The sequence below is a fragment of the Saccostrea cucullata genome, unplaced genomic scaffold (assembly GCF_032062105.1).
Source record: "Saccostrea cucullata isolate Sc308-1 unplaced genomic scaffold, CSIRO_AGI_Scuc_v1 ctg184, whole genome shotgun sequence".
Taxonomy (NCBI): domain Eukaryota; kingdom Metazoa; phylum Mollusca; class Bivalvia; order Ostreida; family Ostreidae; genus Saccostrea; species Saccostrea cuccullata.
This window is the reverse complement of record NW_026926406.1, coordinates 21,545-46,085: the sequence shown is the minus strand read 5'-3', so window position 1 is coordinate 46,085 and position 24,541 is coordinate 21,545. Positions and strand designations below refer to the sequence as shown.

The window sequence follows — 24,541 nt, the reverse complement described above, 5'->3', positions numbered from 1 at the left end:
AATACCATAGTATCTTTGAGAGGTGGACATCATCTGAAATTCCAGCTTCCTGTTCCCTTGTCATTTCTCTTCGCCCAGTGTTTTTAAGTTTAATGTTATAAATTACAAAGTTATCATTTCCCAAAGGCCGATTTAGTTTTCAATTTTGTGTGTCGAAACACCGTTAATTTGTGGCCCTGATTGGATTACAAGTCGCTTCAGTGTTTTTAATACGGTTAATTTCGGGATGAAAACCCACCTCCAGCAATAATAAACTGACGTATGATCCTCAATTTCTCCATTAACTTCAAACTGATTGCTCGGCTCCCAGGGTTTTTCTTGAAAATTGTCTTTAAAATATTGGAATACGTGTTTTGTTTTGCTTTTTCAGTATTTTTAAAAAGTCAATGTGTCTTATTAAAGAATAAATCTTCTCCGCTGTTCTGGAAGAAAATTACTCATCACAAACCTGATATATTTGCAAATCCATTTTTTTTTTCAAATTCAATTTTGCTGGATTAAAATTTTACTAAAAGAAAGAAAACTAAGTAAACGTGAAAGATGAATGCGAATTGTGTACGGACTGCGTAAATTATGGTAAATAAAACACTTAAATTTTAGTATCTGGCATTTTTTAAAATAAAAACTTTTGCTCATTTAGTTTCTGAATGACAATTACTTCGTCCATAATGTAGCAATCGGTGATTTCTTTTAGCACTTTAAGATTTGTCGGTGTTATGTATAAACATTTACTTTACCTCTCCAGTATGAAAAGCGATAGAAAATCATGTGTACTCCAAAAACATTGCCTTTTAAGTACTGTTAAAGGTAAATACAATTTAACAAATCTAATATCAACAAATTCACAATGTACGCCATATAAAGAGAAAGAGGAGCATCAAGCACCTATGTTTATAAAAAAAAGTTTTGTGTTGGGCGGTTTTTTCGCTGGTATTGTCAATCTTTGTGATATTATTTCAGTTGTCAACGCTAAATAAATGGGTTTAAATTGAAAAGGAACTTTAATAGGCAGTAAAATGTCTTTAAATCTTATAAAAGAGCTTCTATTCAACCCCTCTATTTAGAAATCATTTAAATTCAATATTTTGAAGGTTCTGGGTGTAAAAATTTAAATTAGGTTCTGATTTTTAATTGATATTTTCCTATCTGTATACAAGCAGACCTCCATCTTTATTGACTCACATGAATTATCATCATTTGGTACTTAAAATCGGGATCGTGTAGTCCTGAGAAAACGATCACAAAGGGTCATGACTTTATGTACAAAGTTAGGCAGCATCTGGTCTCTGATCAATTGCTGTTTTAATATTCGTCCAGTGTCACTCGATACTAATTCGAAATCCCTTGTGTCTGGGGTTTACACAGATTTTTAAATGAATGAATGGATAGTTATCCCCTTAATTAATATTTACCACGACAATATGATAATTACGTACTGCTCCGGTATACATAATTTGATAATTTCAAGAGTTTAAATGAAAATTTATATTTTAAAAATATTTGAGGAAGTTAAAGATCACGGTCTGTAAATGAACTTAAAAATTGTGAGACCAATTATACTCATTGTTACGATGACATTCCACAACCCTGAAAAGCAATGCTACATTATTTTTTCATTTTTTTCAAACGTAGAACATGTAGTCAATATTTTCCAGTCTTAAGACAAGGCCCTTAAAATATTATTTTGGTGATGAAGATGAGTCGAACCATATTTATTCCTTCGTCCATTCATCCCTTTGTTTTCAGGGGATGGGTATAATGGAGGGATGATGAATGTGTAAATATTGACTCAGTAAAACTTACATCAGTGCTCGTTAACGCCATGTGCAACAGAACCATAACACATGGTACCGTGTTATACCGAATTCTGCGGAAACATGGACAATACTGGAGGATAAAAATACGTCAGTGCCAAAATGAAAATAACTAGGGAATAGGGAAAAAATCCTCAAGAAAATTTATTTCCTATACTCATGATCCAGGAAGTTTTCGACGAGAACACAGTTAACCTCATGAATCTCTTTGTCGCCTCTTTAATCAACAAACACGCGAGCGGCTCATCTTATGATAACAAAAATATAAAAACGTTTTGACGTTCATTACCCTAAACCTAACAAACAAACCTGCTACTAATAGAAAGTAGAAAGGTACTCACCAATTCTGATCGTGTTCGGGTATTGTTGAGTTTCACAGAAACTGATTAAATAGAATATCACAAATGACAGAAATAGTACACATCCGTGCTTATGCATTTCCAAATGAAAGAGAGAAGACTTTCACACGGAACACACGGTGTGCACAGCTCTTCTCCCTCCCTCCGACTCGCCCCTACACACAGAGCTAACGAACTCCCAGAAAAGCCACCAATGTGGCGTCATTAAAATTCACAAACAATGTTCATCTCACTAGGCGCCCTCTTCTCGCTGGCATCTGAAAATAAGAAAACGCTGTAAAAACTTCACACACAAAAAAAAACTTCACAGACCCATGTGACATTTTAAGCTGAGCTTTAAAAGCTACTGTCAATTTAAGCCTTAGAATGGAGTAGCAAAATAATGTTTGTGGTAAACTTACAAGTTTAAATTATATTAAATCTCGTATCCAAATGTTTTCCGTTAGTTTTGCCTTCTTGTTCGTGTGGCGGATTCTTTGCACTTTTTAACGGCAAGGCGAGGATTAGTAAACAGTAGGGATATATATCCTCCAAAGGCCTGTTGAATCAAACAGAACTCATTTCAAAATTACACAAATATTTTGTTAACGGCACTAAAATCAAATTAATCCTTCGATGAAATTGCTCTTACGCTGAAAACAGAATAAACCAGAAGCCTTCCGAAGTTGCCCCATAAGACAGCGGGGGTCGGATTTCACGTGGTCCTAATCGTTATCGGGGAAGATCTTGTATCGATGTAGGAAATTATATTTATATTTAGATCAATACATAAAATCTGGTGTCATTCGAAACGGAGGGTGATATTCAGACAGGAATTCCAGGGCAAATAATGTCGCTTCAATATAAGTTGAATTTTCTGTATATACTGCACAATAGGAATGCATCCAAGCATCCCATTATAAACGATCGTATCTTGTTCTTTATCGCTTGTCAAAGAAACAGTCGTATGTGTCTTGACAATTTCGATCATAAAAAGCAAAATAAATTATGTCTTTGGCAGAAGAAATAAGTAAGAAGCTATCTTTTTTATGATGCTATGTTTAATCTTAACAAATTAAGGTCATAAATTTGGACAATTGTTGATTTGATTTGGGGGCGATACTGCCCCAATATAATCGTATTAGTAACACATCCCCAACAATAAGAGATTTAAACTTTTTATTATGTAGATGTGTTGTACGATCAGTTTGTATAAAGTTTGATTACAGTGAACAGAGCTGATTTTAATTAGATTTAACAATCCGGACCCAATTGAGTAGCTTAATTAATAAATCATCAGCCCATTGCTGACCTTTATTAATGTTTAGCACTATTTGTATCATGTACGCTATTTTATCAAAACAAATATGATACTTTGTACAGATGTAAAATTACTTTGCAATTCGATCGAATTGTGCAATGCTGAAAAAATCTTGTTTTCAGAATGCTATATGACAACTACAAACGGAACGCGCCCCTTTTTCAGTGTATGTAAAATACAGGTGGTACAATATTAATTTGACTAATTTTTTAAAATGGAAAATGGAAAGTTAAAAGAAAGCATGAGATCGTCCTCCAGGATCATGAGGACAGACTTATAAACTTAAGTTAAAATCTAGATTTGGATAATCTTGGTGAAGTATGTGGAGATAGCGATCAGTATATTCGAGCGCTTTCAAAATCACAAAAATAGTAGAGTAGCAAAGTCTGACCTCCAAAACATCAGGGGATCATGTGCATGATTGTTTTTTAACCCCCCGAAAATTTAAAAGTTAAAAGTTTATATAAAGCAGAAGTACTCGTAAAAATATGTTGCTTTTTTTTAAAATTCTGATATGAATTCAAGAGTGATCATATTGATTCTTTTGAAATTTGAAAATTAAGCCTCCTCTCAGTTTATCATCTAATATTAGATACTGGTCCATGCAGGGATTATAAAACTTCTATATTAAAGCTGAAGTTGAATTTGTATATTTTACAAAACAAAGAGTGGAATCTCATAGTCCTTTTACCCCCCCCCGTGAACTTCATATTTATAGTGACTCTGTGTAATAAACTTTGGATCTACTGACACCCCTTAGTCCGTGTATACACAGCCTGACAGACCGTCGCCGTGGTTTATTGGGGAGACCCCCCGCTAGGTGTCAAATTGAATTCCCTCCCCGCGGCGGGGTTAACAGCTGAGCAGGGAGTCGTGTTGAGAAGTTCGGGGCCCACCCGTGATCGGGCAGGTTGCTTATTGATCACACGTGTTTTATATAATATCTATCCTTTTTATCTTTTTATCTATGACAGAATTCAGCTTGACACAATTAACCCAATATGACTTTCATCAGGGATCTATAAAGTCCCTGCCTCGGTTCGACTTCAGATTGGGGTTACTCTGACAGTATGACTTATAATCGACGAAAAACTTATAAAAGAGACCTCAGCCTAGCTGTCATCATATCTAACTATTAGCTGTTATTCAGCCATTTAAAACATTTACACTTTATATAACCAAAGAGCAATCACCGGGGTTAAGGAGGGTTGTGGTTCTTTGATTTAAATGTAAGTCAGTAACCTTTACAGATTGAGTAAATTTTATGTAGAACGTTTCCTAAATAAAAAAAAATTTTACAATCATGCAAAATACACGCTTTACATAGCCATTTATTTATAATTTTCTGTTTTTGGATCCTCTTAATCGTGACTTATTTACTCATTAATTATTATGATACTGACTTATTTATCAAATTATTTATCAATTTATTAAATTATTCATTTATTTATTAAATTTATTTATTAACTAATTAAATTATTTAGTTATCTATTAAATTATTTAGTTATTTATAAAATCATTTATTAAATTCTTTATTTTTTTTTATTTATGAAAGCATTTGTCCATTCATTTATTTATTTTAATCCAAAAAACTTTCATCAGTTTAATCCCTGTTTGTTTGGGTGATTTGTTCCGTTTTGACTGTCCGTACCTTTACAGCGAGATTTAAACACCCCAGTATTTGGATGATTTACTAATTCCAATGACTTCATGTCCCAGGTAGTCTAGTGGTTAGGATTCCGCGCTCTCACCGCGGCGGCCGGGGTTCGATTCCCCGTCTGGGAATAGTTTTTTTTAGCTTTCGAAATTACGTTTTGCAAAAAATTAATGTCACCTAAGGTTTCTAGAAATTTTGCTTCTCTTTTAAGGGGGTGTAGGGTGTTACATTTTTCACTCCCTCGCAGTCAGAATTTTTGTTTAATCATGATAATGGATACCATTTTATTTCTTTTTTTTAAATTAGCTTCTGGTCCCTTATGCACCATAATAACCTCCCAGTAGTCTGGTTACAAGAAAAAGCTGCCTAAAACTACTGGGCTAGACTTGCTCAAGTCTCTGTGTTTTAGTGCTCTATCATACTTTTTCATAATGTCAAACATAGAAAATCTATTTCTTTGATTGATAACATTTAGCAGAGGACAGCAATACAAAGATTGATTGATTGATTGATTGATTGTATGTTGTTTAACGTCCCTCTCGAGAATTTTTCACTCATATGGAGACGCCACCACTTGCCGGTGGAGGGCTACAAATTTTGAAATTTGAAAAAAACATTGTACTATTTATACGGTCTCAAAAATAACGTCCCGCATAAAAACATACTCCTTACTTCGCGAGCAGACGCTCTAACCACTGCGCCACGCGGGCGACTCAATACAAAGAAGAACAAAGAAATTTAAAAAATATATTTATGAAAAAAATGAATAAAAACAAAAAATTGAGCAAGTCTACTACTGAGCCAAAAGCATTAGTCTTTATTAAGTCTGAATTGAAGCGTTATCTTGCTTAATGTATTATTCTGCAAAAAAAGTACTCTAATAATTACTATAAGAACAGTCTGATTAAGACTGCTATAAGAATACATTTTAAAAAAAAAAAAAACATTATCAGAAATAATTCAAATATGGATGTGCTTGATAAATAACATGAAAATTTATTCACAATGTTGTGGATTAGATGCATGGAAAACATCAGGAAAGTTAACCGAATGTAGACAAATATTTTGATCAAGTGCGCTTATTTTCCCATGTAGAAGTGGATGTTAAAATTGTAAAAATACCGTCTGCCTGAATAAAGTAAAATTCTCCATTTATTGTTTTGAAATGAAAACCCTACAAATCAGAATGATGCTTCCTCTTTAGATATATATTACGGAAATTAACAAAGAAACATATGGGACTACGACATTAAAAGTATTCAAGCTCAAAAGGTCTTTAAACAATACAAATCTTGAGTAGAGCAAACACGGACTTACAAAACATCAGAGGTGGGATCAGGTGCCATAGAGAAGTGAGCATCCCCTGCCAACCGGTCACATTCACAGAAGTTTGAACGTGTTTACACATCAATCATCTTCTGATTGCGAGAGATTTTAAAAAAAAAAAAATAAATATTTCATCCACCTTGTTACTAGTATTTTCAAAATATGCACCATGACACATGAAGCCTTATTTATTCCATATTCCCATATAGAAAAAAAATTCTGAGCTCTTAAGTAACAAGTTCGTGAAGGTTAAACACGGCTTACAATTGAAAAAAAACAACTAATTCTAGCTATCTGGGGGAGCGCTAATGGCCCGATTCCCAAAGGAAACGTCATCTTGATTTGATTTCAGAACGTTACACAATGACACTATTAGTCCAATTTTATAGTGCACTTATATAGCCCTAGCTGCAGATCTGTAGCGTTATGGTTTTATATATTTGTTTAAAGAAAGCTACAGATCTCTTTAGCTAACTTAGCCCTGTCTGGGACCTAAATGAAATATTCTGATCTTATATTCCCTGAGATTTTTATGTTTTGCACATATTCCTATGCATGTCTATATGTAAGTAGAGTCCTGTCGTAATCAATTTGTTAACATTCTGTCCAGAACCATATGCAAATTTGTTACAGCTGTTCTTTCAACAATTGGAATGATTTCTATGTACAAAAACCTAAACCAGGCTTTAACCCCCCCCCTTTAAAAGGACTGAAATGTATAGTTGTAGTTAACATCGATGATTGTTACAGTATCTTATAAATGTATACAATTTCTTAGTTTATTTCCATGCCACCATAGCTACATGTAATTTGAAAATCCAGCTTATTGTATTATTTTGTTTGCACCTTCTCCAACAAAATGTTCGATCTTCTAGGAGACGGGTTTATTTGGAATTAATAAACAAGTTAGCCTCATAGATTGACCGAGAATTCTTGTTTAAAAAAAGTTGGACTTTTTTTGGCGACATCATGCAACAAAAGTATATTCTAAAATATCTTCCATAAAGAAATTAGTGTTTCGTTTTGTTAAATTTTGTTAATAGCAATCACTTGTACAATAAAATTCCATTAGCTAAGTCAGATCATCCAGAAGACAACAGAGTGTCACTATAATTTATTGTCTTTATCAAATGATATGTCTCGGTATTACAAATGGTTCGTCTTGTTCTGAGCGAATCTTAAAACATCTTACATGTGCAACACTGTCACGGAGTTCTGGCCTGGGGGCCATAAAACTTAGACGAGCTCACTTTTGATCTCAGTCTCACTTTTTCCAAAGGAATATATAGTAGAAAAGTGAGACTGAGATCAAAAGTGAGCTCGTCTAAGTTTTATGGCCCCCAGGCCTGAAGCCAGTGAATAACATGTGCTCACACTTAAAGAAATGTATTACTGGAAATCAAGGAGCAGCTAAAAAGAATTTATATCGTACAGTAATATGACTAGAAATCTCATCTCTTTACCTACACATACATGTATATAAGGTTATTTAGTTAACAAAATCTATCTAAAATTTCTAAATTCATTTTTTAATTGATCATGCAATTTATAGGCTGTATATATATATATATATATATATATATATATATATATATATATATATATATATATATATATATATATATATATATATATATATATATATATAGTTGTATAGGAGGAGTTCCGTATAAGAGATGGGCACCCTTCAATACTATAGAAAGAATGGCTGTGTCCATGTTTTGCTCTGGGAAACCCAAAATGTGCGTCGGATCAAAAAGTTGTGTGTCCGATCAAAAAGTAGGAGTTACAATGGTATGTGGCAACGCACTTTGAAAAAAAAATTTCAAAGTGCGTTAAAATTGGGACAAAATCAAAGCACTTTGAAAAAGATTTTCAAAGTGCGTAATTTTTCAAAGTGCGTTGTAACAATGGTACTATATATGTAATAGAGATTTCGTTAAAGTTTCATTTAATTTCATATTGTGGTAAAAGAGGACTTGTGGGTAAGAGATGGGTACTCCAAAGCGTAACAGACGGGTGGACGTACAGACGGACGGACATCCTGATCACTATATATACTAGTATACCCTCCCACTTTTCAAGCGGGTGTACATGTATAAGAATATACAGAGAGAATGCCATAAAAGAGCGGCGCCGTAATTCGAAGTTATTTCCGATGCTTGGTTCTGTTTTAACTGTCTGGATTTTCTTTAAACCAGAGAGCTGCAGATCGTTCCTAATTCAGTGTTGACGGCAGCTCATGCACTGTAAAAAATGCGCTTAGAAAATAAACACTTCCGTTACGTGTTTTGACCTAAACATGTATAAGATTGTGTTTAACGGCTAAACACTTAGGTCTTAACGTGTGTTAGATTGTGTTTAACGGCTAAACACTTAAGTCTAAACGTGTGTTATATCTAAATGATGTTAAGATTTAACACATGTTTAGATATAAGTGTTTAGAAATTGAACACTTTTCTGTGAAGTGCAGAGTTATCTTCCCGGAAATGACGCATATATATTCGAATGATAAATAGAGCGGTTATCGAAACAAAGAAAATCCCAGTGTTAGCTAAAGAAGATGGATGAAAGGAAGTGAATGCAAATCAATGTGATAACCATGAAGAGATTGTGAAATGCATTTAAAATGCAACATTACTGTGATTAAAGGTATGTTAACTATTATTGTTATTTTACATAAATTGACCACGATGGACTACGAAAATAGACATGCGTTTGCACATGTCGTTGTAGATCAAGATTCCCTTTGGTTATATTTTGCATTCCTGAAATCTAGAAAGGAGTATATTATATAGAATGTCAATAATATCTATAACGGTATCGGTACTAAATGGTGGTTAGATGAGGTTCAATAAAAGTAGCACAATAATAGCTATCAAACAATATCAAAAAAGTTCATACAACTCCAGTCAGTGAGGAGTATATTTTGATAAAATTTGAATTTCTTTCTTACAGGATATTGTTCACATCGAACTTGAAAGCAAAAATACACGTATCAGAGGAACTGTTGTCATCTCCAACGTCACAATGACATGCCATCGTTCCTACATTTTTCAACACTTCTTACTTTCTAGAGGAAACTGAGTTTTGTGAAGTCTGCTGTTTTGAACAACCTAAAAATATTCTCAAATAATGGCAGTGGATTACCTACTGACGGTCACGGATGAAAAAAAATTATGCGAGTGTTGTTCAGTGAAGAATTGCTGGAAGTTAAACTTGATACAGACATGAGGAATAACTGCTTGCAAATCTGATTAAAATTAAAACCAGCGTGTAAAAATAAATATTTAAAAATAATGTATATTTACTTTAAAATTCTTAATGATTAATCCATGTTTGAATGTTCATTGAATAAAATTTAAAATGTAAACAATCTTTTTTTTCAGTTTTCTTGCAGGAAGACAATGAAAACATCCAAGTGTTTAATTTGTAAACATGTTTCATAACATGTTTTGTAAAGTGTTTAAAGTCTAAACATGTAAGTGTTTAGGCTCTAAACACTTTCCGTTACACGTAGTGAAATTAAATGTGTTTAGAATTTCAACGCATAAAAAAAAGTGTGACAAGAAAGTGCTTAGGAAAGTGTCTATCATCTAAACACATTTTTTACAGTGTGCTATAAGAGTCAAAGACCTTAGACTATGAATGGATAAGAAAATGGCCGTTCGGTCATACTTTGTCTGCTGTTGCTGAAGATTTAGGTTTAATGTAGAGTCCAAACACCCCCTCCCCCTCAACAGAATCCTATTCATAGGTTCTGGATATTTAACTTAAAGATAAACAGTGTTTTCTACTCAAATAACAAATGAACCAGGCTTCCTTAAAGATTTTGCATGCCAGAGAATGATAACATAGCAATGAAACATTGTCTACAGCACGATAGAAAAGGAAAACCTATGTTCTAATTGCATATTTAAAAAAGTAATGAGATAAACCTAATAATTCTATTTTTAAATCTTCCTAATACCAAAGTCAATATTTATCATCCTTAGGTTTCCCAAACGGGGCAGCAATGAAGGCTAAATTGGAAGAAATATGATTTATCGTGCAATGTAATGGCATCGGGAAAACCTATAATCAAGCCTTAAGTAAACCGTTCCTCACTAAGAATGTCACAAGTAGAAAAGGTCCAACGAAACTCCATAATCCATCCTTCTGTACTGCGTGCAGCCTGTCAGTCGGACCCAACTCAGTAAAATGAGGCTTTAAAGCGGTCTCCAATCCGTGTTCACAAAAGGTTTTCCCCATGACAGTTGTTTGTCTGTTGGGTGTTATAATAAAAGCGTCTTTATTACATCGACTGACATCACTATACTTCATTTACGCGTAAGTGCAAAATATTCAATCAACATTTTCACTTGAATGAAAATGCTCGTTATAGATACAATTTGTGGTCATGACAAGAATCTTCTTTTGAGAATCCCTTTAGGCATGCGCATTATCAAAAAGAAGTAAATGACAGAGAGTTCTTTTGAGAATTCTTTGAGGTATGCGCATTATTAAAAGAGGAACATGACAGTGTGCCTTTGAGAATTCTATGAAGCATGTGCATTATTAAAATAATGACACGCAGTGTTGTTTATGACTGCTGGTAAATATTAACATACCTGGTATGACTTAATCAAAATCTAGAATTATGTAAATTTCAGAGTGGAAAAAATAAGCGAACGTGTAAATCGGCAAGTAACACAATTTCAAAATTTACTTCCAAACATTTTACGTAAGATCTTAGATAGGAAAGCACCTGATTTTAAATAGAAGCATCCTTTGGATAATTAGTGAGTACTTTTGCTTCCTAAGTTCAGAACAACAACAGGTTTAGAATCAGGTGTTTTAACAGCGCTGTATCTCACCATAGGAGAGATCTCCTCCTGACTTTATAGCGGTAATATCCTCTCAAACCAAGAACCTACTTAATCTACAGAAAACAAGGCTTGTTTACTTCGTCAATATGTTTTACAGAAATTTACTCAACTTACCTCCACAAAACAGCTTGGAAAAACAATCAGCTCCCGCTATTTCATTTATCCTATTCACAACTGCCGAATTTCACAGCAGCTTCAACTTTTTTTTATGATTTTTAGAATCTGGAGTAAACCCATGAAGGCACGTGTTCCTTAGCTGGCGAGCGTCCCACAACGTGTGTGTATGTTTTCCTAGAGCTTATTTCCTGCATCATCTTTGCATTGTGAACAATAATATTAAAATAGATACCCATATGTGCTATATGTCACAACACATTTCGTCCAAGAGAAGAACGTCCTGTTAATCCATAGAAAATTGTATTCGTTCTTCAAATGAAATGCTTAAACTCTAATTGACTTTAACGACGACCATAGTTGATCACGGACAAGAACAATGCTTTGAAAATCCTTTACATTGCTTACAGCAGTATCATTTTCCCGTACTTTTTTCCTCTCTAAAATTGACCAGCTTTGAAGTAGTCTAACTGGAATTAATCTTTAGGGTAAAAAAGCGGCCGATAATGCTTCTGATTACTGCTTTATTGATCCAGTAGGCGTAGAATTCCTCGACCTGTCATGGACCAGTGTGGACCGTGATTGCCGTAAGAAACGGTGCCCGTGTCGAAATAGAGACGACTCAAACGTCCAAAGTCTGTAAGGTATAATGCTTAAAACATAAAAATACACTGTACTCTATTAATTCACTGATATATTTAAAATCCCTTAAATTTTTTTCAGAGGATAATTTAACAATGACCTACAGCTAGAAGCTGCCAAAAAATGAACAAAATATGGATAATTTGTATCATTGAAAAGAATAAACGGACATGTTTTCCATAATATATTTATAACGAGATAAAACGTGACTTTTCTTAAGGTTTACAGGAAGTTAAAATACTTAGTAGCAAATAATTGCTGTAGCCCAAGTGAAAATTAAGATTGTTTCTTTAACTTTTTTTTAATGATGCATTCAAGCACTTTTATACTAGGTTATCAAATTGTGTGCAATCCATTGATTACTAAATTTATACGTTTTGGCGTAAACAATGCGATCATTTATGCTGGACAGACGTAAAAATTATTGGATTCAAGACCAATTCATTATAATTGTTGAACCTGTACTTGTCATGTAAATTTTGAATTTACTGGATATGGTAATACAGTACAACAGTACAAAACAGTGCACCATTTATAAGCATAAGTCATATAGTCATGGATATGTTACTGTTAACTTTTAAACTTTGTATACTTAAATTCTTACCTGTTTATGTTGTAAAAATATTATCAAAATTGATAAATTGTTGGTTTAAACAAAACAGTCAATTCTTGCAAATGAGACAGTAGACCTTAAACATTACGCGATCGTCTATGAGTTACATACATAAACAAGATTTTAATACGTGTATGCTGATTCCTTAAATAAGCATCCCAACGTTATATGAATGTAGCATTTTTTTCTGATTTTTTTCTTCGTTTAAAATAAATTAAGCTGATGGAAGCTGAGCGGAAGAAGAATGTCATTGGTTAAAGCCCTATGGAAATTAGTTAGACGATTTCACCTTATTGTACTGAAAAAAGTTTTTGTTGCTCGAAGGTGGTGATTTTATAGCAATATCACCAACAAAATGACAATTTCCGGTGCTGTATTTACACAAACCGTCTGAGTGTTTCCAATGATGTATTTTTGTCTCTAAGATCGAGAATAGAAATAAGCCTACAATTCCAATTATTCGTTTAACAGATTTATCTGTTTCTCCTATTTGTAAAGGGGACCGGATCTGGAAAGATGGTTTGTAACACTGATCTGATCTCCCAGAATGCAAATCCATTTCCGTACCGCTTTATGGAATAAGATATATCCTCCCTAGTTCACACACGAGTCATCCCGCCAGCGCTAATCACCTCTTCCTAAACCTAGGAGTTATTAGTTTAGCTAAGGTTTTATGGTTTTCCAATTATCTTCTGGATACAATGGCCAGTTATAAGAGAAGCCGGCTCGCAGACCATTCTTGGATTAGGCAAGATTGGCTTTTTGTTTCGTGGAATTAATGTACGCATCATTGAGTTGCTAACAAGATGAGACACCGATGGTAGACTGATACCGTGAGAGTTTAGATCCCCTGTCTACCCTATCTACTTAACCAACTGATTCACAGACAATCAAAAGATTACGAACTGATCGGCATTTTCTGGCTGTCTTACACAGTATAAGAACCTATTAATCTGCTATAGCATTGATGCTTATTGACTATATCTTAGCTCTTTCTGAATGAAATTATCGGAATAAATTGGATGTTCTTTTTGGTTTTATATAATGTTCAGCATAGGAATTATGAAATCCATGAATGAATACCCTAATCCGAAATGAAGAGTGAAATGTGATAGAATATCAACAAATGCGATTTATCAGAAAGAAGACAAATCAAATGGTTCGAGGTGCGGTACCAGGATGCTAGAATGAGGCTCCATGGTGTAAGTTCCTGACCGTGAGTGGGGAAACTTAAATTGGTTTCTACAGAAATAAAACGCCATAAGAACGAGGACTGACATAGAAGTTTATATGCACTCGCTGAATAATCTCTTATTCTTCTTCTAGAATATCAAGGGAATGGTGTATAATAGATTTTGTTTATTTCCCCAGAACATGAATATAGATTAAGCTTGATTTAATAAACATTTCTAGTCTGCTTCCTTTTATGACACTCAGGTCTATTTTCAGTTGGTGGCAATATTGGATGTTCACTTTCTCTGATATGAGAGAATCCATAAAATGTCTATAAATGACAAAAATAAAAATACAAGAATCTGTGGACCGGATCGAGTTTGGAGTCCATACAAACACTAACACCTGTACACAGATTCCAGAGATGGGGTCAGGTGCCTTGGAGTAAGCATCACCCGTTGAGCGGTAACACCTGTCATGAGCCTTGCGTATTAATCAGGTAAACGGGGTACTCAGTTGTCAACAAACAAAGGCCTATCAGTTGGTATGAAAAAAATCAGGCAAAATATGACCCAGCATTAGATTATTTTTGTTATACAGGTATTTGTTTGCAAGATTGTTATATCAAGCAAAGAATTTACAAATTGCTGATTTTAAACAAGCTTCATTGTAGAAATCCTTCCATTTCGAGTTCATCTGGATATTTCGAGTCGATATATGAATAATACATGGTAAAATTGATAAAAGTTGATATATACATGTATTTAAAAGTCGAATTAGAGGTCATAGCAAAGTTCTCAGGTAGAAGCTTTTGAAAAAATTCTGCTTCAAAAAAAAAAAATGAAAAAAAACAATGTGTGTTTGTGAAACACTGATGCCCCCGTATGGCAACGTTGCGAAGATTTAACTTTTCTTAAATGCAAATTTAAGTGAGCGTCTCAGAGAAAACCATGCAAAATGGCAAAAATGGTCCACAAGCTTACATCTCAAATATTTTAAAACTGGTATAAAACTGGAAGAGCATCCCATGAAAGTCCAAATTTTGAATTCAATTACCCCTCAATGTTGTTCTATTTTTAGCTTTGACCTATTTTATATAATGGCCCAAATATCCCTTGAAAATTGTGAAAAAAATACTAAAAACGATATATTTTGAGTACCAAAATATGAAAATAAGAGAACAATTCATACAAACTTTGTATTTATATGTAAGTTATCTATGTCTTATTCTTTCAATAAAACAAAGTTGCTTTGACAGTACTGCTTTAATAAAGGTTAGGTAGAATTTAGAAAACTGGCATATCTACACCTTTGCTAGATGCCTCAGAAAATGCCAAATTTGAATTAGGTATAAATATACCCGTAAACGCTTGTATTTTCTCCTTTTTACTAGATTATAAAACTAGAAGACCTAAATCAAATCTGGAAAAAAATCCATCTTTGGACTCTCAAGGTTTACTGCACAATTGATTAACATTGACCCATACATTTATGGAATAAGCATATTCTAGGTCATTCTTGAATTTATCTATATTTTAGACATTTAGACCCTAAACGTTTCTAAAATTTTGAATTAATTAAAAAAAAATATTTTCTGGCCATAAATACTTGTTAAATCAATATATTCCTTGTTTAAATCGGGTAGATAAGTTTTGTGTCTATGAAAAAAATTATGAGATTTACCTCCCCTTAAATGCAATCTCCAGGCAGAGGAGGTAGAAAAGAGAAGGGAAGTCAAATGGAGGTCAAAAACAGTGATCATGATGAGTTTGGTTAAACTTTTAAGATCTATGTGGTCAGATCATTTTAACCAGAATGACTTCCATTATTTTTATTGTTGATTTGATTTATTTATAATTGGAAATGGAGGTTCATTTGCAAGCACCACCTGTGTGTGACTTTCATGATGGTGAATCTGATTGTGATTTTGCCGAAATGTTTCATATTTATGAATGTGACAGAGATATTTTGAACCATCTATATTCTCTGCAAAGTGCAGAAATTATACACAAGCATGTTTATGATGCCCACAAATGCCCTGAGTATATGTTAATATTATATCGAAGTGGGTATTTCACAGTTGATAAAACCGTTCTATCGATGAAAATATGCATAAAGCACCGTGAAGAGTTGGGGGCAAGATGGAAAAGACCCAGGCGAACCTGTTCTTATCCTAGTCATCAGGGAAAGATAAAAGCAGACAGAGGAGCCAGTCCAACGTTGTGCAAAGAACTGTGGTTAAAGACAAAACAAATATTACCAGAAGGGTCAGGTTGGTTATAATTATTGTGAACCTAGTTATCAATTTTTCAATTAATGATTATTTTAAAAGTGCATTGAATTATGTAATGAAAGAGTGGAATAAATCTACAGTAAATAATTATAAATTCAAGAAAAATAAAGAGCTTATACATGAAGTAATTTGAGAAAATGACAAGTGATTTACAAACAGATCACTGCATGCAAGTAAAAAGACTTATATGGTATGTTAGGAATTTATTTGAAAATTACATAAACCATTATAATTTTTTTAAATGAAAAAAGGAGATTGTCATTTAGGCCCATTATTGGAAACTGCATTAAATGTTGTAATCTAAATTAAGACACTCATTGAAAGCTATATAATAAAATATTATCTATAAAAACTGTGAACAACAGGTGATCACTATTTATAATACATATGTTAAGCTTAGGAAATTTAATGGAATTGAATTTAAAAATAGTGATGTGTATATGCCTTAAATTAAGTTCTGTTTAAAAGAGTGTACTTGTACTTTGACATAATGTGCATTATTTACTTGTCTTGTAGCAATATGCAAGAGGTGCTCAATGGAACATAAGAAGAATGTCTCTCCATCTTACAATTTAGAGTTTGTGGAAGAACTTGGTAATTACTAATATTATATTTGTTAACTATACATTAGCTAGCTAATATGCATATTGCACAGAGATACATGTAACCAATTTTCAGATTCTAAATGCATGGCCATGGGGGGGGGGGGTTATTACTAGGAAATAATTTTCCCCATGTATAGAATACTGTAGAAAAATTAGCTACTATAGCCTATATATATACATGTGACCCCTCACAACTGATGACTTTTTTTTAGCCTGTTCAAGAAATTTTTGTTAATTGATAGTGCCCCCAACTCAAACTGATTGGCCTTGCTCCCCTTTCCCCCAACTGAAATTGCTTTCTATGAGCCTGAAATTTTAGGAAAAAAAATTGAGAATGACAAAGGGTTCTTTGCTTAATGATTTTATACATATAAGACAAAATCCTTTGTTAAGTAGAAAGTACTTGGACATTTTTTATAAAACTCATGAAATTCTGAAACTTCAGTGCTGCATGTATATGATATGCAATATAGCATGTATATGGTATGCAATATACCTTGCTAGTTTAGTACATTATTGCACAATGGCATGCAACTTGTGCCATTCCTGACAAATTGAATTTTTTTTTATTAAAAAAAAGTACATATTTAGAAGATCACATTATTTTACTTTCAGAGTGGTGTGAACAAATTTGTACAACAATTAGAGGCAAATGCACACAGTCAAAAATTCAAGGTAAAATATTTTTCATTGTTTTATGTTGATAATGTATGTGATTATTCACTATTGTGTTATCATCATTCTTGCCATTCTTTCTGGAAATTACTTTGTAAGTAGACTACATGACTTTATTTTGGACATCTAATTGTATTCCAATGAAAATTTACTATAAAGTTCTCAAGATCTATTGTTTTAATAATGCAGGAAAGTATGTCTGGCAAATTCAGAAGATATCATATACAATAATCTGTGCTTTGATCCATTTATCATTTATAATCTCTATAAATTTAAACCACTTATAAAGTAAATTTATAGCATAAATGTAAGGAAATTGAATGAATTTGGTTCATTTCATTAGGTGAATGTCTACAGTCGCACTTGGTGGATACCCAAATTGTTGAAAATGAACAAGGAATGGCATTTGAGATTCAGGATAAAGACAGTATGTACACTTGTATGAATGAAAATAGTACATCTTACCAATGTAAAAAAGCCATCAATATGGTCATAGAGGTACATGTAACTAACTCTATAATGCCGCAATAAGTCAGAACGATTAAATTTTTGTTTCAAAGATTTTATCATAAATTAAAATAAAATATAAATAGCAAGGCTAGACATATAATGTGTGCAAAATCTGACTTATCATTATGACAATTGACCATGATTTTTTAAGGGTTAAGTTTATTTAGTTAAATTCATTCTTATCCAAAGTCATATCTGATTGCAGTAAAAGTAGAATCAAGAGAATATATTAACTTTATTCTATCAATATACTGTATTCATTCGATATTACATGATCAATTCATTATAGGTGTACCATGTTCACAAGAAATTTTCACAGGGAGTTTAACTACAGACATGGAGTTTGAGATTTCCTGTGAGTATTTGATACTGCCAGAAATCACGTACATGTAAACTTAGTATTTTATTTAGTGTACTATATTACTTCAATTTATTAGGGCCCCACTCTGTGGGCACCCCATAGTGATCAGTCTGCCTGTCCTTCCATCCATCCGTCCATCTGTCCATCCCAGATCCCTTGTCCGGAGCATATCTTCTCTCTCCTAGTCCTTGGCCCAATCATTTAAAGGTGTCCTTGGCCCAATCAGTTAAAGGTGTTCAATGACCTTGAACCATGTTTCTAGGTCTAAGCCTAAGGTCAAGGTAATAGCAAAATTATATGAAAAATCTTTCTCTAGAGCATATCTTCTCTACCCTTGTTCCAGTGGGGCTAATATACTTCACCCAAAGATTGCCTTTGGGTAAAAGGTGTGCAGTGACATTGAACCATGTTTTTAGGTCTAAAGTCAAGGTCATAGCAAAGTTACATAAAAAATCCTTCTCCATAGCTCATCTTCTCTACCCTTGATCCAATGTGGCTCATACGTCAACTCACAGCGTTTGTTCAAATCATGACCCCCCAGGGGTAGGATGGGGCCACATCTTAAAATCTTGATAACAATAGTTAAGCGATGATTTAGTAATATGGATTTGGAAGCATCCTCTTGTAGCATTTACACATTTTGTCTTACTTGCTTCTAGTTGGCATTGTAGTATAAAACTAATTAATTTAACAATTAATTTTTCTTTCCAGCCACAGGTTCCTGTACCCCATCCCTACCTTCTTCTCAGGACTGGTATGAAAAGAACAAAACACCGAAAGAAAAACTAAATGAAGCTTTGCAGAGACTTGCAGGTAAGAAGAGTTATTACATGCAAATCATGACCCCCCAGGTAGGATAGGGCTTCAATGGGGGATCAAGTTTTTACATACAAATATATATACATGTATACATATATATATATATATATATAGAGAGAGAGAGAGAGAGAGAGAGAGAGAGAGAGAGAGAGAGAGAGAGAGAGATGTTAATCGGTCAATATTTGATAATCAGTTACTCGGACGTTTTTTGGATCAAGTAATCGGGTACTCGGTAAAATTGTAAATACAAGTCTGTTAATTTTCTTTTAAACCCCAATGTTTTTTATTACGCTTTGAGTGCATGTTTAAAAACATCGAGTTCAATGAAAATGATTTATTGTACTTGATTGATTTATTTTAAAAAATACACACAAACAAAACATATCACTTTGATACACCAATAGGACCGCAATAGGTGAGAAAAGCTGTATAACAGGTAATTGGTCACTAATTAGTGTATAAACACAGCCACAGGCGATAACTGGTGTTTTAAATGGGTAAGGGCAATGGCACTCTTATTATCGTATGCACATTTAAGTTATTTTTTGGTAATTTTTTGATAAAGATATGTACTTTGGAATATGGAAAAAAAATTATACATCTGAGTAACTGAGTTTGAGTTTATTCTCATTAAGAACAAAGTCATGATCAGTCAGTCAGAAGCATCCATGTCAATGAATGTAGTGTAGAGTAGAATCAAGTTTGTTCAAATTATCCCCCCCTCCCCAGGGTAGGGTGGCGGACAAAAAAGAATTTGTAATCAAGAATAGCAAAGCCATTATGAGTCATATGAATATGAAAGTATCCTCAGGTAGTGAAGGTTCAATTTCATTTAAAACATGAACCCTGGGGGGAGGGTGTGGCTAATGTGATCAAAGCTTTACATATGAATGTGTAGGAGAAGAAATCTGCTGATAAAGAACAGTAGGGCCATATTGACCTAGATGAATGATGTGGCCCATGGGCCTCTAGTTTGTGAATTCCAGTAGAGGATTACTCTCCTTATATAACAAATTACATTCTATATCCTAACAATGACTATTTTGCTTTCAGGAGATCAGTTTCAACCTCTAAAGTCCCAGCTTACAAGACCTTGGTCTGAATTAGCGAAGTCTGCAAAGTATTACTATATCAGCAAGGCTAAAGAAGCTGTAATGATAGTTCTGTCCATCATTGCCCCAGGACAAGAAGACACCATTCTTGCCAAAATCTGTCCAACATCTGAAAATGAGAGCAAAGAAATAGACAAAGCCACAAAACAGTTGATAGATGCCTATCATGCCACATCAGACAGAAAAACACAACAGCAGATCCTGTCATTGTTTGTAAACAACTTTACAAAGCAAAAGCTTCTTCAGCTTATACCATCTCTTACACAGTCCAAAATTGATGCAGCTAGAAAACATGCCTCAGTCATAGGACCAGGACAAATGCTGAATCCACCAAAGATATACAGAGTACGTCTGACCAGACCAAAACTGCTGCATTTTATTGAATATGTATCTATGCCCTCAGTTTCCCAGGTTCTTGGTTTTGGTGCCACACAGCTACATTTGTCAAGTGGAGAAAAGGTGCAGATTCCAAAGGTCATCAGAAATGCTGTGAGTGCCAGAATCATTGCAAACTATCAAGAGTATTGCAAGGAATCAGATTTCCAAACTTTTAGCCGTGCTTCATTGTACAGAATCCTCAAAGCCTGTCAAGCATCAAAAAGGAAAGCAATGCATGGACTTGACAACACCACAGCCCTTGGAATGGATGCCATGGAGTCATTACACAAGGTTGTGACACGACTTGGTGAATACGGAATGGAGACAGAGAAAAAAGAGAATCTGATTGACATGATCAACATCTGTAATCAGCATTTGAAATTTGATGCAAAGAGTCATTTTAGCAGAAGTTCATCATGCAGTGATCATTGTACAATATATGCCCTGAGTGATCCAGCAGACACATGCTTTTCAAGTAATTGTGACCATGAACATTCAGACACTTGCTCTTATTGTGTTTTGACAGACAAACTTACAGAATGCATCAAGGAAGCCATGGAAACAGTTCAAATACCATCTGAGGATTTGATGGAGGAATTGCAGCATGAAATTGTCATGACCACAAAAGCCATCAAGGACTGGAAGGCTCATCTTCTCAGAACTGTTCATCAAGACTTTGCAAGATCAGATGTCTTACAACACCTTGACCTAAACCAAGGACTACTTATAATGGATTGGGCCATGAAATTCCTTCCTGTCCAGTACAGAGAAACACAGTCAAATTTCTTTGGAAAGAGGGGGATTAGTTGGCATATATCCTGTTTAATTACCCAGAGGAGTGACCCTGAAGCAACAGCTAGCACCTTGCCAGACCATTACGACTTGAACACCTTTATCCATATCCTCGAGAATGGAAATCAAGGTTGGTTTTCTGTTGCTCATATCATTATGCACCTCCTTCCAACTCTGTCAGAGCAATTTCCAAACCTTCAAGAGATCTTCCTAAAGACAGACAATGCTGGATGCCACCACTGTACACCATTAATTTCATTTGTCAGTCAGAATTACTGCCATTTTCCTATTACCATCAAAGAGTTCAACTTCAGTGAAGCACAATCTGGGAAAGATCTTTGTGACAGCAAAACTGGTTCCTGTCGAATGCATGTGGCCCGATATCTGGATGAAGGAAATGATGTTCTGTCTGCCTCAGACTTGAAGAGAGCTTTAGAAAGCAATCATGGATTGAAAGGAACTAAAGCCTGTGTTATCTCCATTGACAGGGCAGAGGAACTAAAAATAAAATCCAAAATCCCTCAAGTCAGCCTTCTGAACAACTTCGAATTTAACATGGATTCAATAATTGGGAGAAAGGCATACCAGGTTGGTTGTGGAAGACTCATTGAGACAAAACCCCTGAAAAATCAACATCTTGATGTGAGAGAAATGAAAGGTTTCCAGGTAATTGTCATAATTACAAATCTATAATCACTTTTGTATGGATTTACACAAATTATCTTAATAGTTGTTTTTTTTAAATTCTACAATATACAGTAGAAATGCTATTCTTTCAGTTAAGTATTACTAATGGATTATGAATTTTTTCTGGTATAGGTTTTAGAAGAATTTCCGTCACATGCAGTTGATACTGGCCAAGTTTGTGTGAGAAAAAGAAACCCTAACAACAGAAGTGAAGCTGTCGATGAGCAGGACCAGGATCAGACACAACTGGAAAATGAATTGTATGCCTGTCCAGATCCCTCTTGTCAGAAACAATATCTGAGGTCTGCCAATCTCGAGAAACATCTTGCTCTGGGGAACCACCTGTACAGAAAAGCAGAGGAAACTGGGATTGATTCTGGAATAAGAATCTGGGCTGAGAAGTGTTCGGCCATTCGCGACAAATACACTCACATCTGTGAGACAGTAACCTCTCACAGTGATGATACCTGTTCCCAAAGTTCAGGAGGGTGGGCATTAAAATCTGTAAGTAAATGCCTCAGGTTCTCGCTAAATGTAAAAGACTATGTAAGGCAGATTTTTGAAAACTGTGAGAAGACAGGAAAACGCCCTAACTACGCAGCCTTAAGTGGAGAACTTAAAAAAGCTTCCGATGAAAATGGTTGTCGCCTCTTCAGGCCACATGAGTGGCTGACTGCAAATCAGCTAAGAAACTTTTTTGCATCTTACATAAATAATAAGAAGAAACAGTGCAAAGTCAGAGAGGGACGTACAGATTTTTCAGTTGAATTAGTGGATACAGAGAGCATTGTGAATGATGAACATCTCCAAGAAATTGTCATGAATCTCAAGGCAGAAGAACATCATCAGACTTTATCAGCTATGTATGAAAATGTGTTGAATGCTGTAAATACATAATTTTGTGCATCCATGGCAACCTTTCTGATAAATTTGTAGGTGTGAAAAGTGAATATTTTGCAAATTTATTCAAATAGTGTAAGATATTTCTCAAGATACAAATACCAATTCCAGCATTTCGTGAAATGCACTTAGCATATGAATATTATTAGCATATTTGTATTTCCAATTTAAACACTAGATATTTAAAATTTTGTTTTGTTTGGTAACCAATTGGTAAACATTTCTATGGTAGCTTTCATGCTATGTTAGTAAAAATTGTTCTTTCAAGTTTTGTATCTCCTTCACAACACAAATAATAGTTGCTTAAAGTCAGATATATATTTATATATATGTGTATTAGCAAAGGTAACGATCTAAAGTATTCCCATAGTATTCGAAGTCTAGCTTGCCTGAATATGTCAGAAAAATTGAAAAAAAAATGTTTATAAAAAATTATGTTTCCATGGCAACATTTGCATAATTTTCTTTGTTTTTGTACACCAATGTTTATTTGTAAACCATTTTTAATTTTAAATGTTTGTAAATATAAGACTTTTCTTGATTTTCTGATTTAAGTGTAATGAATTAGTAAACTATAATTTTCATCCTTTTCAAAGTAAATGATAGAACTCCAAGAATATGGTATTTCCATGGCAACATATTCTTTATTTTTACATGGCAAAAATACATTTCTTACAATTTTTAAACACTTTGCATTTTGTATATAAAAAAATGTTTATTAATATGATTAACTTTAACTTTTTCTGTTCAAATAAGTAACCGACCATTTGCTATTTTCAAAGAAAAAATATACCAAGATAATGTCGTTACCTATGACAACATATATGTTCTGTATTAAAATGTTTTAGTCTTTTTTACATAGAATTGTGTTATAGTTGTCCTGTTTGTTCTGAAATATTATAAAGTGACATGCTGAAACATTTCGAGCTTATTTATGAATACTAGATATGAGCTATTTTAACCATTTTCATTACTAGTATGATTTGCAAAACGTCAAATTAAAGCATTTTCGTGACGTCATACCTATGCTATTTGAAAAAGTCCTACGACAGATTTTTTATATTTTTTTAATTATGGTCTGTACTTCAATGTGTTATTACAATTAAACAAATTGCAGCGTTTACAGACCCTGTAAAAGTTATTTGAAAGTACCTAAATATTGAATTTTTTTGGAAATTTGAATTTTGGACGATTTGTGACCTTTTTGCACTTAGATTGGATAAGTACTAATTAAATTTTACTATCCTGAATGATACTCTAGGCAACATACTTTTATGCCTATCAATTAGTTTCAATGCATGAAATGTCATAATTTGATGAGACTTGCTCAAATATGTCTAGATTCCATGATTTAAAGCTTCTAATTTCTTATTTTTAGTAACATGCCTCTAACTCGTGAACGGAGGCAAAAATAAAAAAAAATGTGGCAAATTCAATGGTATATCAATACTACATTGCACACAAAATTTACATTTTTCAAAAAAATATTTATAAATAGGCAAACTAAAACTTTCCCCTGTAAAACCATGATTTGTAGTATGTC

General features: G+C 33.8%; 2 protein-coding genes and 1 non-coding gene across 5 annotated transcripts in view; 2 read left to right on the top strand and 1 right to left on the bottom strand.

Annotated features, from left to right (window-relative positions):
* The window catches only part of LOC134271611 (glutamate receptor ionotropic, kainate 2-like), a 29,916-nt gene extending 17,944 nt beyond the window's left edge, over window positions 1-11,972 (bottom strand). Inside the window, exons 1-3 of one of the 3 annotated variants that reach the window (XM_062753816.1) lie at window positions 11,439-11,972; window positions 2,575-2,711; window positions 2,156-2,430 (exon numbers count right to left, since the gene is read on the bottom strand). In XM_062753816.1, the coding sequence (XP_062609800.1) occupies window positions 2,156-2,252 (97 nt within the window). In that variant the 5' untranslated portion in view covers window positions 2,253-2,430; window positions 2,575-2,711; window positions 11,439-11,972. Of the gene's footprint in view, window positions 1-2,155; window positions 2,431-2,574; window positions 3,053-11,438 lie in introns of those variants that run through there. The other 2 variants (XM_062753815.1, XM_062753813.1) reach the window with 2 other exon arrangements.
* Trnae-cuc (transfer RNA glutamic acid (anticodon CUC)) lies at window positions 5,187-5,258 on the top strand. Its single transcript has one exon. It is a non-coding gene; the product is annotated as a tRNA-Glu (tRNA).
* A 4,562-nt stretch (window positions 11,973-16,534) lies between the features above and the next one.
* LOC134271605 (uncharacterized) lies at window positions 16,535-21,913 on the top strand. The gene is made up of 7 exons (XM_062753805.1): window positions 16,535-16,753; window positions 17,380-17,439; window positions 17,783-17,866; window positions 18,239-18,304; window positions 19,022-19,123; window positions 20,183-21,850; window positions 21,900-21,913. Exons 1-7 carry the CDS (start codon window positions 16,696-16,698, stop codon window positions 21,911-21,913), a joined length of 2,052 nt encoding a protein of 683 aa, XP_062609789.1. The 5' UTR covers window positions 16,535-16,695.
* Window positions 21,914-24,541: the final 2,628 nt, after the last annotated feature.

Bases quoted from the DNA above. Each gene is read 5' to 3' on its own strand.
- LOC134271605 (XM_062753805.1), top strand. From the start codon at position 16,696: ATGGAACATAAGAAGAATGTCTCTCCATCTTACAATTTAGAGTTTGTG. The intron at 17,440-17,782 runs GTAAAATATTTT...TCATTTCATTAG, and splicing joins CACACAGTCAAAAATTCAAG to GTGAATGTCTACAGTCGCAC. The intron at 19,124-20,182 runs GTAAGAAGAGTT...TTTTGCTTTCAG, and splicing joins AGCTTTGCAGAGACTTGCAG to GAGATCAGTTTCAACCTCTA.